A 12542-nucleotide genomic window follows, 5' to 3' on the forward strand; every position below is an offset into this window, starting at 1 on the left:
ATTTTTTTTTTTTTTTTTTTTTTTTTTTTTTTTTTTAGTAGAGATGGGGTTTCACCACGTTGGCCAGGCTGGTCTTGAACTCCTGACCTCAAGTAGTATGCCTGCCTTGGCCTCCCAAAGTGTTGGGATTACAGGCGTGAGCCACCACTCCCAGCTCATTCAACAAATATTATTAAACACCTATTTGCCAGGTATTGCTCTAGGCATGTGGGATACATGAATAAAAAAGACTGGCACCAAAGCATCTCATGATATTTCAGAGCAATAGGGAGAGTGAGAAGTTCCAAAAGTATCAAAAGAGAAAAACTGATCATATCCAAAAGATTGGGTTCCAGCATGATGTTGGACTTCTCAGCAGCAAAACTAGACATAGTAGACAGAGAAGTGCAGCTTTCCAAGTACCAAGGGACAGTAACCTCTATCCTAAAATTTTCTAATTATTAGCCTAGTGTGAGGGTAAGAAGAAAGATGTGGGCCAGGCAAAGTTGCTCATGCCTGTAATCCAGGCACTTTGGGAGGCCAAGGCAGGAGGATCACTAGAGCTCTGAAGTTCAACACCAACCTGAGCAAGATAGTGAAACCCCATCTCTACCAAAAATACAAAAATGAGTCAGGCGTGTTGGCACATGCCTGTGGTCCCAGCTACTTGAAAGGCTGAGGAGGGAGGATCCTTGGAGCCCAGAAAGTTGAGGCTACAGTAAGCCATGATCATGCCACTGCACTCCAGCCTGGGTGACAGAGTGAGATTCCATCTCAAAAAAAAAAAAAAAAAAAGGAAGGAAGGAGGGAGGAAGGGGGAGAGGAAGAGAGAGAGAGAAACCAAGCAAGAAAGATGTATTCAGATATGCAAGATCTCATTTACTTTCCATGAGCCATTTCTTGGGAAACCAATGAAGAACGTTCAGAACCCAAATGAAAGGTAAGTAAAAGAGGCAGCAACCTGGAATCAGGAAGCAGAGGACCCGACAAAGAAAAAGGGGAAAGGGATTCCCAGGATGGTGGTGAAGACCCGCCCAGGATTAAACTGCGGCAGGCCTGGAGAACCACCAATCCAGGTTAGACCAGGAGGATGGGAAGCTCTGAAAGGATATCTCCCAACTTAAACACAGAAAACAATTGCTACATTATCTCACGTATTTGATTACATTAAGAGCAGTTTCATAATTCTGGCAGAAAGTCAGTGACTGTTACATAGAAAAGTAAGCAAACCAAATGCAAAGAAAAACAAGAAGTTCCATTAGAAAGGAATGTAATTACAGTACACTATGTGGCTCAGTTGAGAACAGTGTTGACATAGGCATAGCAATATAAACACTGACTATTGATTTCAGTAAAACTTGGTAGTATTAGTATTTGGGGATGATGAGAGAGGTTTCGAAAGTGTACATGCATTGGGGGAATGTTGGCAAAAGAATCTCACTTAGCATAGAATGAAGTCAATAGATAAAGTCTAAAATTGAAAAAAAAAAAAAAAGAATTAGAAGTAAAATCATATATTTTAGATTTATTGGAGTAAAAAAAGAAACTGCTTGAAAAGCTCATAGTGGGCCGGGCGCGGTGGCTCAAGCCTGTAATCCCAGCACTTTGGGAGGCCGAGACGGGCGGATCACGAGGTCAGAAGATCGAGACCATCCTGGCTAACACGGTGAAACCCCGTCTCTACTAAAAAAATACAAAAAACTAGCCGGGCGAGGTGGCGGGCGCCTGTAGTCCCAGCTACTCGGGAGGCTGAGGCAGGAGAATGGCGTAGACCCGGGAGGCGGAGCTTGCAGTGAGCTGAGATCCGGCCACTGCACTCCAGCCTGGGCAACAGAGCGAGACTCCGTCTCCAAAAAAAAAAAAAAAAAAAAAAAAAGAAAAGCTCATAGTGGGCAGGACACGGTGGCTCACACCTATAATCTTAGCACTTTGGGAGGCCAAGGTGGGAGGATCACTGGAGCCCAGGAGTTCAAAACCAGCCTGGGCAACATAGTGAGACCTCATTTCTGTAGAAAAATATATATATAAATAAATTTAAAAGTTCACAGTGATTGCCTCTGGGGAGTTGGATTGGGCTGCAAGGAAGGGGGTGGAGTAGGAGAATACTATCTTTTATAATAAGGCTTTTAGTATTATGACTTTTAAAACTGCAATTGTTTTACTTTCATAAATATAAAATGTTAATTTCAAAAGCTTCGTTGTATGTTTATTAAGAAAAATCAGAAAATCAGAATATTAAATGTATAAACATTTAATAGGAGGAAGGCCAAAGATGGCCCGAAATCCACCGGAAGCCAGGAGACAGCCTGGGACGGTCTCCCTGGGAGCCTCCAAAGGAAGCGACCTTCCTGACGCCCTGACCTTGGATGTCTGCCCGCCAGAACTGTGAGGCCATGTATTCTGTTGTGTGGCCACTTACCTTTGTAAACATTTAATAGGGTTTCTTTTTTTTTTTTTTTTTTGTTTGTTTTGTTTTTTTTTTTTTTGAGACAGAGTCTGGCTCTGTCACCCAGGCTGGAGTGCAGTGGCGCGATCTCGGCTCACTGCAAGCTCCGCCTCCCGGGTTTACGCCGTTCTCCTGCCTCAGCCTCCCGAGTAGCTGGGACTACAGGCGCCCGCCACCTCGCCCGGCTAGTTTTTTGTATTTTTTAGTAGAGACGGGGTTTCACCGTGTTAGCCAGGATGGTCTCGATCTCCTGACCTCGTGATCCGCCCGTCTCGGCCTCCCAAAGTGCTGGGATTACAGGCTTGAGCCACCGCGCCCGGCCTAGGGTTTCTTTTAATTTTATTTCTAGATGAGTTCGTTTAGAAGAATTCAATCTGTTTTATAAATTAAAGCTTTACTCAGGAATGCATGAAACTGTACATGTTATGAGTTATGCATTGAATCGTGTCCCCCGAAAAGATGTTAAAGTCCTAACCTGCAGTACCTCAGATTGTGACCTTTCTTGGAGATAGGGTCTTTACAGAGGCAATCAAGTTAAAATGAGGTCTTCGGCCTGGCACAGTGGCTCATGCCTGTAATCCCAACACTTTGGGAGGTCAAGGCGGGCATATCGCTTGAGGTCAGGACTTCAAGACCAGACTGGCCAACATGGTGAAACCACGTCTCTACTAAAAAGACAAAATTAACTGGGCGTGGTGGCTCACGCCTGTAATCCCAGCTACTCAGAAGGCTGAGGCAGGAGAATCGCTTGAACCTGGGAGGCGGAGGTTGCAATGAGCCGAGCCAAGATCGCGCCATTGCCCTCCAGCCTGGGCAACAAGAGGGAAACTCCGTCAAAAAAAAAAAAAAGGTCTTCAGGGTGGCTTTAGTCCATTATGACTGGCATCTGCACAAAAGGGGCGAGTTAGACACAGGGACACACAGGGAGAAGAGCATATGAACATGCAGGCAGAGATCAGGGTGAAGCTTCTACAAGCGAAGGAAGGCCAAAGTTGGCTCGAAATCCACCGGAAGCCAGGAGACAGCCTGGGGCGGTCTCCCCGGGAGCCTCCGAAGGAAGCGACCTTCCCGACACCCTAACCTTGGACATCCGCCTGCTAGAACTGTGAGGCCATATATTCTGTTGTGTGGCCAACACAGCCGGTCGTTACTGTCAGACCAAAGGTTCCAGCTTATAAACAGAATGAAACATTTCATAAGTTGAGTTTAAAGAAAATGGATTATTTAAAATGCACGTGGGCTCCCCGCCCCACATTAAAAACAAAACACAAAACAAACAAACAAAAAAACAAATACAAGGCGGAGGTTGCAGTGAGCCGAAATCGCGCCACTGCACTCCAGTCTGGGCACAAGAGCGAGACTCCGTCTCAAAAGCAAAAAGCAAAAACAAGCAAGCAAGCCCGAATGGTATTCTGTACCACTTAATTCTGGAAGTATGTAGATTTGTGTTTTCGTCACTCAAAGAATGAGAATTAGGGTTTGTCTAAGAAGAGCTTTAAGAAGGGGTGAGAAGGGGAGGGAGAGGTCCCGGGGACAGAAAACTGCTCGCCCGCGCTCGCCCTACGACTGCACGTGGTCGCCCGAAGCCTGGGTTCGTGACTGACGGCGCAGGTCTCGGGTGCCCTCTAGCGGCCGACATCAGTCACTGCGCCCCCGCCCCGGCGTGCCCAGTCCACTCCGCCCACCTGGGACGCGTGGCTTGAAGTCCCGGGAATGCCACGGCTGCACCCACAAGGGTCGGTCAACTCGGCTTCCTTCAGGAGACCTTGACTGACCACCCGCTGTGTGCCAAGCACTGTTTAGGTGCTGGTGAGATAGAGCCCACTGCCCCTGGACTTCGCTCTATCGGTGGGAGGCGGACGGTTAGCAGCGGGAATGAGCGATGGAGAGGGGTCGGGCCGGGAACCGCAGGGGTCCTGGGTGCGGGTTGCGATTGCAAATGGGGGCATCGGGGAAACCTCGCTGAGTAAATGACATTTAAGCAGCGACCACGACGAGGAGGAGGAGTTTTGACATTGTCTGCAGGAAGAGTGGTCCAGGAAGCGCAAAAGCCCCAGCACAGGAGCAAGGGCCAGGGAGGAGGCGAGGGGTCTGCCGCGGAGGGAGCCGGGCAGGGGTGGAGGAGGGCAGAGGAGAAAGGCGCCGGTCCGGTGGTGTCTGTTTTTTTTTTTTTTTTTTTTTTTTTTTGAGATGGAGTCTCGCTCTGATGCCCAGGCTGGAGTGCAGTGGCGCGATCTCCGCTCGCTGCAAGCTCCGCCTCCCGGGTCCACGCAGTTCTCCTGCCTCAGCCTCCCGTGTAGCTGAGACTACAGGCGCCCGCCACCGCGCCCGGCTAATTGTTGTATTTTTAGTAGAGACGGGGTTTCGCCGTGTTAGCCAGGATGGTCTCGATCTCCTGATCTCGTGATCGCCCGTCTCGGCCTCCCAAAGTGCGGGGATTATAGGCGTGAGCCACCGCGCCAGGTCTTTTTTAAAAAATTTTTATTTTTATTTATTTTTATTTTTATTGAGACGGAGTCTCGCTCTGTCGCCCAGGCTGGAGTGAGTGGCGTGATCTCGGCTCACTACAAGCTTCGCCTCCCGGGTTCACGCCGTTCTCCTGCCTCAGCCTCCCGAGTAGCTGGGACTACAGGCCCCCGCCATCGCGCCTGGCTAATTTTTTGTATTTTTAGTGGAGACGCTGTTTCACCGTGTTAGCCAGGGAGGTCTCAAACTCCTGACCTCGTGATCCACCTGCCTCGGCCTCCCAAAGTGCTGGGATTACAGGCGTGAGCCACCGCGCCCGGCCAGGTGGTGTCTTTCAACGGGATGTTACCCTGGGCGTAGGGTTGTCACCCTCGGCGTAGGGTTGTCAGATATAGCACAGGTATTCTTTTAGTATAAGTATGACCCAAATATGGCATGGGACATACTTACACTAAAAAAAAAAAAGCTTCATTGTCCTTCTGCAATTCAATTTTAACCCGGCATCTTGATCTATATTTGCTAAATTTGGCAGGCCTTTTAGGGCTGGGGCAAAAGGGGAGAGTGTGAACAGAGAAATGACTTGATCTGACTGTTTTAAACCCATGTGACTCTTACCTATTGCTATGCCAGTGTGCTAGGTTCTGGGCATTCATTCAGCTGTAAGCAAAATGGACAGGATGCCTGCACCCCCACCTGTGTTCTATGAGAGGGCTTCCCCTTTGGCCTCCTCATCCATCCTTGTCCTTTGGACACTGTAAAGTGCTCCAGACTTCAGGAAGCTTGCCCAGCCTCCCAACACACCACCTAATCTTCTCTATTCCCTGTAATATCCGCCTTCCTTGCTATGCGGTGAGCTCCATGAGGACAAGGATTAGGTTTCTTTGACTCACAGCTGATTGGGGGCCAGCCACTGCCAGACTGAATGAGTATGTCTTCACTGAGTGTCCGTTTTTCTAAACCTGGTCCTCTAGCCTTGCTCGTGGAGGGTGACCTACCTAACATCCTTTACATAAAATCTGTTCAAATCAGCTAGACTTGGTTTCTGCTGCTTGTGACATGGAACCCTGACGATACATCAGTCCCGGCAGTTTAGTGGAGTAATCAGAGCAGAATGTATAGTGTTAAAAATCTGGCCGGACGCGATGGCTCACGCCTGTAATCCTAGCACTCTGGGAGGCCGAGGCAGGCGGGTCACTTGAGGTCAGGAGCTCGAGACCAGCCTGGCCAACATGGTGAAACCCCATCTCTACTAAAAATTAAAAAAAAAAAAATTAACCGGACATGGTGGTACGCACCTGTAGTCCCAGCTACTTGGGAGGCTGAGGCAGGAGAATCGCTTGAACCAGAGAGGCATAGGTTACAGTGAGCCGAGATTGCGCCACTGCACTCCAGCCTGGGTGACAGAGCGAGACTCTGTCTCAAAAAAAAAAAAAAAAAAAAAAAAAGCTGGTGCTCGCTGCTGGTGCTCCTGGAGTGGGAGGGCCACAGCGCAATACCATAGTCAGGCCCTGTAGGAGACCAGCAGGCCTCTGTGGCAGGCACGGTGGTGGTTTGTCTTCCCCGCCTTTTCCTTCTCTCTCTCTTTTTTTGCATATAGATCCTATGCTTTAGGGGTGGGTACCATCGTTGCCCACCCAGTGGCTCTTTCAACCCTTCTACCTTGTACCATGTGATTTATTTACGTGCTCAGTTAAGAGAGAGAGCAAAATGAAAACATTTTTTCCGACACTAAAAAAAAAAAAAAAAGAGAGAAAGCTATGGTGGAATCATTTAAAATGACATTTGTAATTGTTTAGGGATATGCTTATTCTAGAATATTAAATGAAAAAAGAAAGATAAAAAATAGACTGCTTCATTGAGCTGAAATCGCGCCACTGCACTCCAGCCTGGGAGACAGAGGGAGATTTCGTCTCAAAAAAAAAAAAAAAGAGTGCTTCATACAAGGCTTTGGATTCTGTGTGTGTGTGTGTGTGTGTGTGTGTGTGTGTGTGTGTGTGTGTGTATGTGTGTATATGTATTATATATATATAAAAATACACGTGTGCAGTAGGAAAAAAACCGGCAGGAAGGAAGCCAAGACCCCAGGGGCCCTTGTTTATTGGCCGATAGGGAATTCAGTGGTTCTTTTGTCCTTTGTCTGGTTTTCTGTAGTTTCCAAGCTTGATTTAACCATGCTAAAGGCCTCTGTTACACGAAGTTTCCACGCTGCAGGATTCTCGGAGATAAAAACAACATTGAGTTGGCATGTTTGAAAACCTTCTCACTGCCGAGCTAAGCCTCCCATGTGCAATTTGCATTTTCCCTGTGAAAGAAAGCCGCCTTCGCTGTAGGGAGCCGCCTCCCTTAAGTCCCCTAGGTCTCGGTTTCTGCATCGGACCAATGGAGATGACTGTGAAGAGGTCGAAAGTCGCTGCCGGGGCGAAGCGGAATGCAGCCAGCGGCGAGGACTCGGCAGGGAGTCGCTAGGGGGCGGGCGCGGGCATGGAGCCCTCTTAAATACTCTGGTGGCATCCCAGCATCAGTTGGCCGGTTAGCTCAGTTGGTTAGAGCGTGGTGCTAATAACGCCAAGGTCGCGGGTTCGATCCCCGTACGGGCCAGTCTCGTTTCTTGTTTTTTTTTTTTTTCCCTCTATGAATTCTTTTTGCAACTCTTTTTAAAAATACTCCTTTCTGGTACTGTAACCGGCGTGCATGCAGGAGCGAATTGCGGAATCTTTTGGACCCGGCCCAGAGGTTGTCGAAGGCGGCCTGCTGGTGAGGAACTCAGCGCGCGCTGGGGCGGTGGCTCATCACCCCGAGTCCGGGCGCCCGCCACCACCTGAAGGGTCTGTTTTAGAATGCCATTGGTTAGGCCTTTTACATTTGTCATTTTAAAGGACACTCGGGACATCCAAACCAATGCACATCTCCCACCCCACGTTTTCTGAGGCTGCGTCTGGCCTGGAGGAACCGCCCAGTGAACACAGGTTCTCCCAGATATCACCGCCTAGTGTTCCTTGCAGAGAAGTCTTAGAGTTGAAAATTCAGGTCTGGAATCAATGCATTCCACAGATGCGTATGGAGAGCTACTGCATGCCCAGCACCGTTCTAGGCTGGGAGCAAAGCGGTGAGACACAAACCCCAACCCGCGTGGAGACAGTGACCAGCCACAAGATGACTGCCACGTTTTTAGTGAGGCGTCCAGGTTGTGGAAGCCGCTGGAACCCTTCTTTTGCTCCCCCCCGCGTTTTCTTTTCAGAGAGACATCCTAGGCTTCGCATTTCTTCCTCTTAGTTCTGCATTTTGCAGCCAGAGCAAGTGGATGAATTTCTCACTTGGTTCAAGTTTCTAGGGTGGTCAGGTGTGTTCAGTTAAACACAAGCCCGTTGTATAGGGTTAATGCCATTTTACGTCAGGATCCGGCAGGGGCTCCACCTGTTTTCGAAAATTCTACAGTGGAAACAGCTACTAGCTCTGACCTAAATAAGAAGCAGCTCAAAATCTACAGACCTTGGTAAGTGCCCAGGGTGTAGTAAAAGTTCTCAATAAATGCCAGTCGATGGCGCTGCTGCTATTATAAGCAAAGTTAGGAGAGCCTGGGGCAGCCGACACCCAAAACAGACACCTGGACACACGATGGATGTCACATATTTTAATAGTCGTGCCAGGCACGTTGTTAGATGCAGGGACACAGCATGGAGGAATCGGTGGAGGTTGCTGCCCTCAAGTTTCCTGAGCTTGAAGGGGTTTCGAATATGCCACGGTGGCATAAAAATTACTTTGAGCAGAAGGCATTTGAATTCCTGAAATCTGGCTGGGTATGGTGGCTCATACCTGTAATCCCAGAACTTGGGGAGGCCAAGGCAGGCGGATCACCTGAGGTCAGGATTTCAAGACCAGCCTGACTAACATGATGAAACACCGTCTCTACTAAAAATACAAAAATTAGCCGGGCGTGGGGGCGGACGCCTGTAACCCCAGCTACTCAAGAGGCTGAGGCAGGAGAACTGCATGAACCCAGGCGGTGGAAGTTGCAGTGAGCCAAGATCGTGCCACTACACTTCAGCCTGGGTGACAGAATGAGACTCTGTCTCAAAAAAAAAAAAAAAAAAAAAAAATATATATATATATATATATATATATATATATCCTGAAATCTCTTATCTGCCAAAAAGCAGAGCTTCCCAAGATCTCAAAAGAAGTCAATTGTCAGGCCAGGTACAGTGGTTCATGCCTGCAATCCTAGCACTTTGGGAGGCCTAGGCAGGTGGATCACCTGAGGTCAGGAGTTTGAGATCAGCCTGGCCAACATGGTGAATCCCCGTCTCTACTAAAAATGCAAAAATTAGGTGGGCGTGGTGGCGCGTGCCGGTAATCCCAGCTACTCCAGAGGCTGAGGTGGGAGGATCACTTGAGCCCAGGAGGTCGAGGTTGTAGTGAGCCAAGATCCTGCCACTGCACTCCAGCCTGGGTGACAGGGTGAGATCTTATCTCAATAATAGTAATAATAGCAATAATAATAAAATTGTGGTAAGATACACATAATATAAAATTCACCATTAAAAAATAACACAGAAGGGAGCAACGTGAATGCAATGTATTGATGAGGATGATGGTGATCTTCCAGAACCTTCTCTGACACCACCCAGGCCCCCAGCCTTACTTTACTGGCTTCAGCACTCATCATACTGGCTGCAAACGTTAGTTTCCTCCTTGTCGGTACCTAGACTGTGTACCCCCCGGGGCGGAAACAGCGATTTACCCACCAGGTGCTTAATAAGGGTTTGTTGACCAGTGAACCTCCTGCTCTCCCTGGGGAGAGGAGCTCGGACATGTGTACACACCTGCAGCTACAAGATTCGGAGGGCGCCCAGAGCCTCAACCGTAAGAAGGAGAGGCGATCAGGCTGAGGAAGATGGGGCAGTGGAGCCGGATGGATGGGGGGGGGGGGTGTTCATTCATTCGTTCACTCATTCGTTTATTCATATTTATCCATCCATCATTCATGACCTGAGCATGTATTGTGTTCTGGGCAGGACCTGTACTGGGCACCGACTGAGTAATTTATCATCTCTCCCTTCAAGTGCACCCAATCTGGGTGGGTGGGTAGAGAGAAGCTAGGGTGACAAGGCAAAAATTTGGGGGTTGGGAAACACTCTCGTTAACAATTCAAACTGTGGTCCCCTCTCAGATCTATAAATCCAAACGTTTGGGAGTGGGCACAGGACTCTGCATCTCCAGACAGGATCCTCCGCTGATTCGGATGCACGATGACATCAGAACACTTGGATAGTGTGGTAACTTTTGGACCAGGGGCTCTAGAACCCCGAAGACTGGAGATCCGGGACAGCTCTCGGAGAAGGTGAGTGTTAAACACATCCGTGGCAGGCAATAAAGAAAATAACAGGGGTCCGCTCTGCTGATAGCTCTAGGAGCCGCGGCATTGTCGGCTAGGGCGGGGCAATCTGCGACCTTCCCGGTCAGACACGGTCGCCTTCCGAGGTGTCTTGGCCTGCGAGGCACTCGTAGTCCGCCCCTCTCCCCGGTGACGCACATTGGAGACGCCGTCGCTCAGCGACCCGGGTTCGAGTCCCCGCCTCGGCCGCCATGGCGGATGCGGAGCCGGAGGCGGGGGGCGGCAGCGAGGATGGTGGCGGCGGCGGCGGCCCGGCTCCTCCAGGCCAGAGCGGCAGTGTAGCACGTGTGGCTCCGCTGGGCCCCGAGCAGCTGCGGCGGGTCCTGGAGCAGGTGACGAAGGCGCAGCCGCCGCCGCCACCGCCCCCCTTCGTGCTGCAGGACGCGGCGCGGCGGCTGCGGGACGCGGCCCAGCAGGCCGCCCTGCAGCGGGGCCAGGGCGCCGAGCCCCCTCGCCCGCCGCGCCTGCTCCCCCCCCAGGTGAGGCGTCGGAGGGACGTGGGGAAACTGAGGCCCGAAGGGTGCCGAGGCCCCGCGGCGGGGCTAGCTGCTCGTCCGGGAAGGCCAGTATCGGCCTGGGTTAAGACTCAGGGCGTCCTCAGGCTGAGCTTCTTAGGGACGGCGTTCGGCCCCCACTTGTCACCAACCTGGCATTTTCACCCCAGGAACCTCACTCTAGGAGCGGTGGCTCACGCTGGGCCCTGTGCCTGGAACACCCTCGTGCCTTCTCTGCCTTCACAGCCCTGCTGGGGGCTTTCGCGTGCTGCCTAGCTCTTCTTACAGGCCTTTGACCGCTGGTTAAGCCTTTGTGGAGCACTTAGAGACCGTGTTCCCAGCACTTCCCACTATGTGCAGGAGGTGAAGCCTTGAACACACTTGAACGAACATAAGGCAGGTTCTGGGATTGACGGGGGCTGCTTTAGAGTGGGTGGTCCCTTAGGCCAGACACTGGAGCTGAAACATGAATGAATTAAAAGGAACCAACTTAGCTTTCCAGGTGTAAGGTGCCGAGGCCCAGGCTTGGAACAAAGTTAAGCACAATACACTAGTTCGCCACAGGACTTACCATCCTGGGTGATAGTGACTGATTTGTAACCGCGGTACCCAGCACAGTGCCTGATACACACTTAATGTTTGGAATATGTGAAAGCACTCTATACTACAAAACATCCTTTCCCATTGGGTTTATTTCCTGGGCCACACACCTTTTGGTTGCTAGGAGAGTGATAACTGGAACACGGTCGCCCAACTCCGGAGGGGGTAGCATAGCGCCTGAAGCCAGAGGGCCTACACGGCATCTGTAAAATTCCATCCCATTTCAGCACTGGGGTCTCACCCCAAAACTGCCAAAAGAAGAGAGCTTTTTCCACTAGAAGAAACGGGTTAGAGAATAGAATCAGGAACCTTCGCTCGTGAGTTTTTTTGACTAATGTTAGCTGCTTGGGGTTGTGTCCAGTTAATCATCAAGACTGGAGACTTGTCTTGCAAAGGTTTAGGAAGACGAGTGTGATTCTGCCCAGATGCCACATTATCGCTGTGTAGAGGTGTCACCTTGGGTAACTCAACCTTTTTGGACTTCGGTCTGAGTCAGAAGGCTGCAAGACGCCTTCCGGGGGCAGCCATCTGCAAAGCCTCTGCTCTGCAACGGGCACTGTGCTGGGCTGCTTAGTTTTCAGCAGAGTTTTTGTACCGGCATTTTGCAGGAGGGAAACAAGCTCAAGGAGGTTGCGTGGCTTTGCCCAAGGTCCCTCAGGTGTGGCTGCTCTCCCGAGCCCCTGTACTCCTCACCATACCCTGAATATGGCCACAGCTTTTTGGCTTTCGAATCCAAAAATGACATTTTTCATAAAGTAAAAGCAAACTTAATCAAGGTTAGGTAGCATGATGGGATTGTATTTTGTAGCTAATCTACCTGCAATAATGTACCTTTGCAGCACATTCTGCTAATATTCTTTCAGGCCCAGCTGTGTCATGGAGGCCGCAAAGGCAAACTGGATGTATACTTTGCCCCTCAGTAGTTTATGAACTAACAGGAGATAAAACAAGACCCATAGCCGGGCACAGTGACTCACGCCTGTAATCCCAGCACTTTGGGAGGCCGAGACTGGCGGATCACAGGTCAGGAGTTCAAGACCAGCCTGGCCAATATGGTGAAACCCTGTCTCTACTAAAAATACAAAAATTAGCTGGGCGTGGTGGTGGGTGCCTGTAATCCCAGCTCGGGAGGCTGAGGCAGGAGAATCACTTGAATCCAGGG

General features: G+C 50.2%; 1 protein-coding gene and 1 non-coding gene across 9 annotated transcripts in view; both read left to right on the plus strand.

Moving 5' to 3' along the window:
* Positions 1–7415: 7415 nt before the first annotated feature.
* TRNAI-AAU (transfer RNA isoleucine (anticodon AAU)) lies at positions 7416–7489 on the plus strand. Its single transcript has one exon. It is a non-coding gene; the product is annotated as a tRNA-Ile (tRNA).
* Positions 7490–10010: 2521 nt separating this feature from the next.
* Positions 10011–12542, plus strand: part of ZNF839 (zinc finger protein 839) — a 29153-nt gene continuing 26621 nt past the window's right edge. For 6 of the 8 annotated variants that reach the window (XR_012416152.1, XR_012416153.1, XM_045397023.3 and 3 more), the window contains exon 1: positions 10452–10765. Coding sequence is in view for 4 of the 8 variants with exons in the window: in XM_045397023.3 (XP_045252958.2) it covers positions 10478–10765 (288 nt within the window). In the remaining 4 variants the exon portion in view is untranslated. Of the gene's footprint in view, positions 10233–10451; positions 10766–12542 lie in introns of those variants that run through there. The other 2 variants (XM_065518518.2, XM_065518520.2) reach the window with 1 other exon arrangement.

Source organism: Macaca fascicularis, chromosome 7, assembly GCF_037993035.2.
Source record: "Macaca fascicularis isolate 582-1 chromosome 7, T2T-MFA8v1.1".
Classification (NCBI taxonomy): domain Eukaryota; kingdom Metazoa; phylum Chordata; class Mammalia; order Primates; family Cercopithecidae; genus Macaca; species Macaca fascicularis.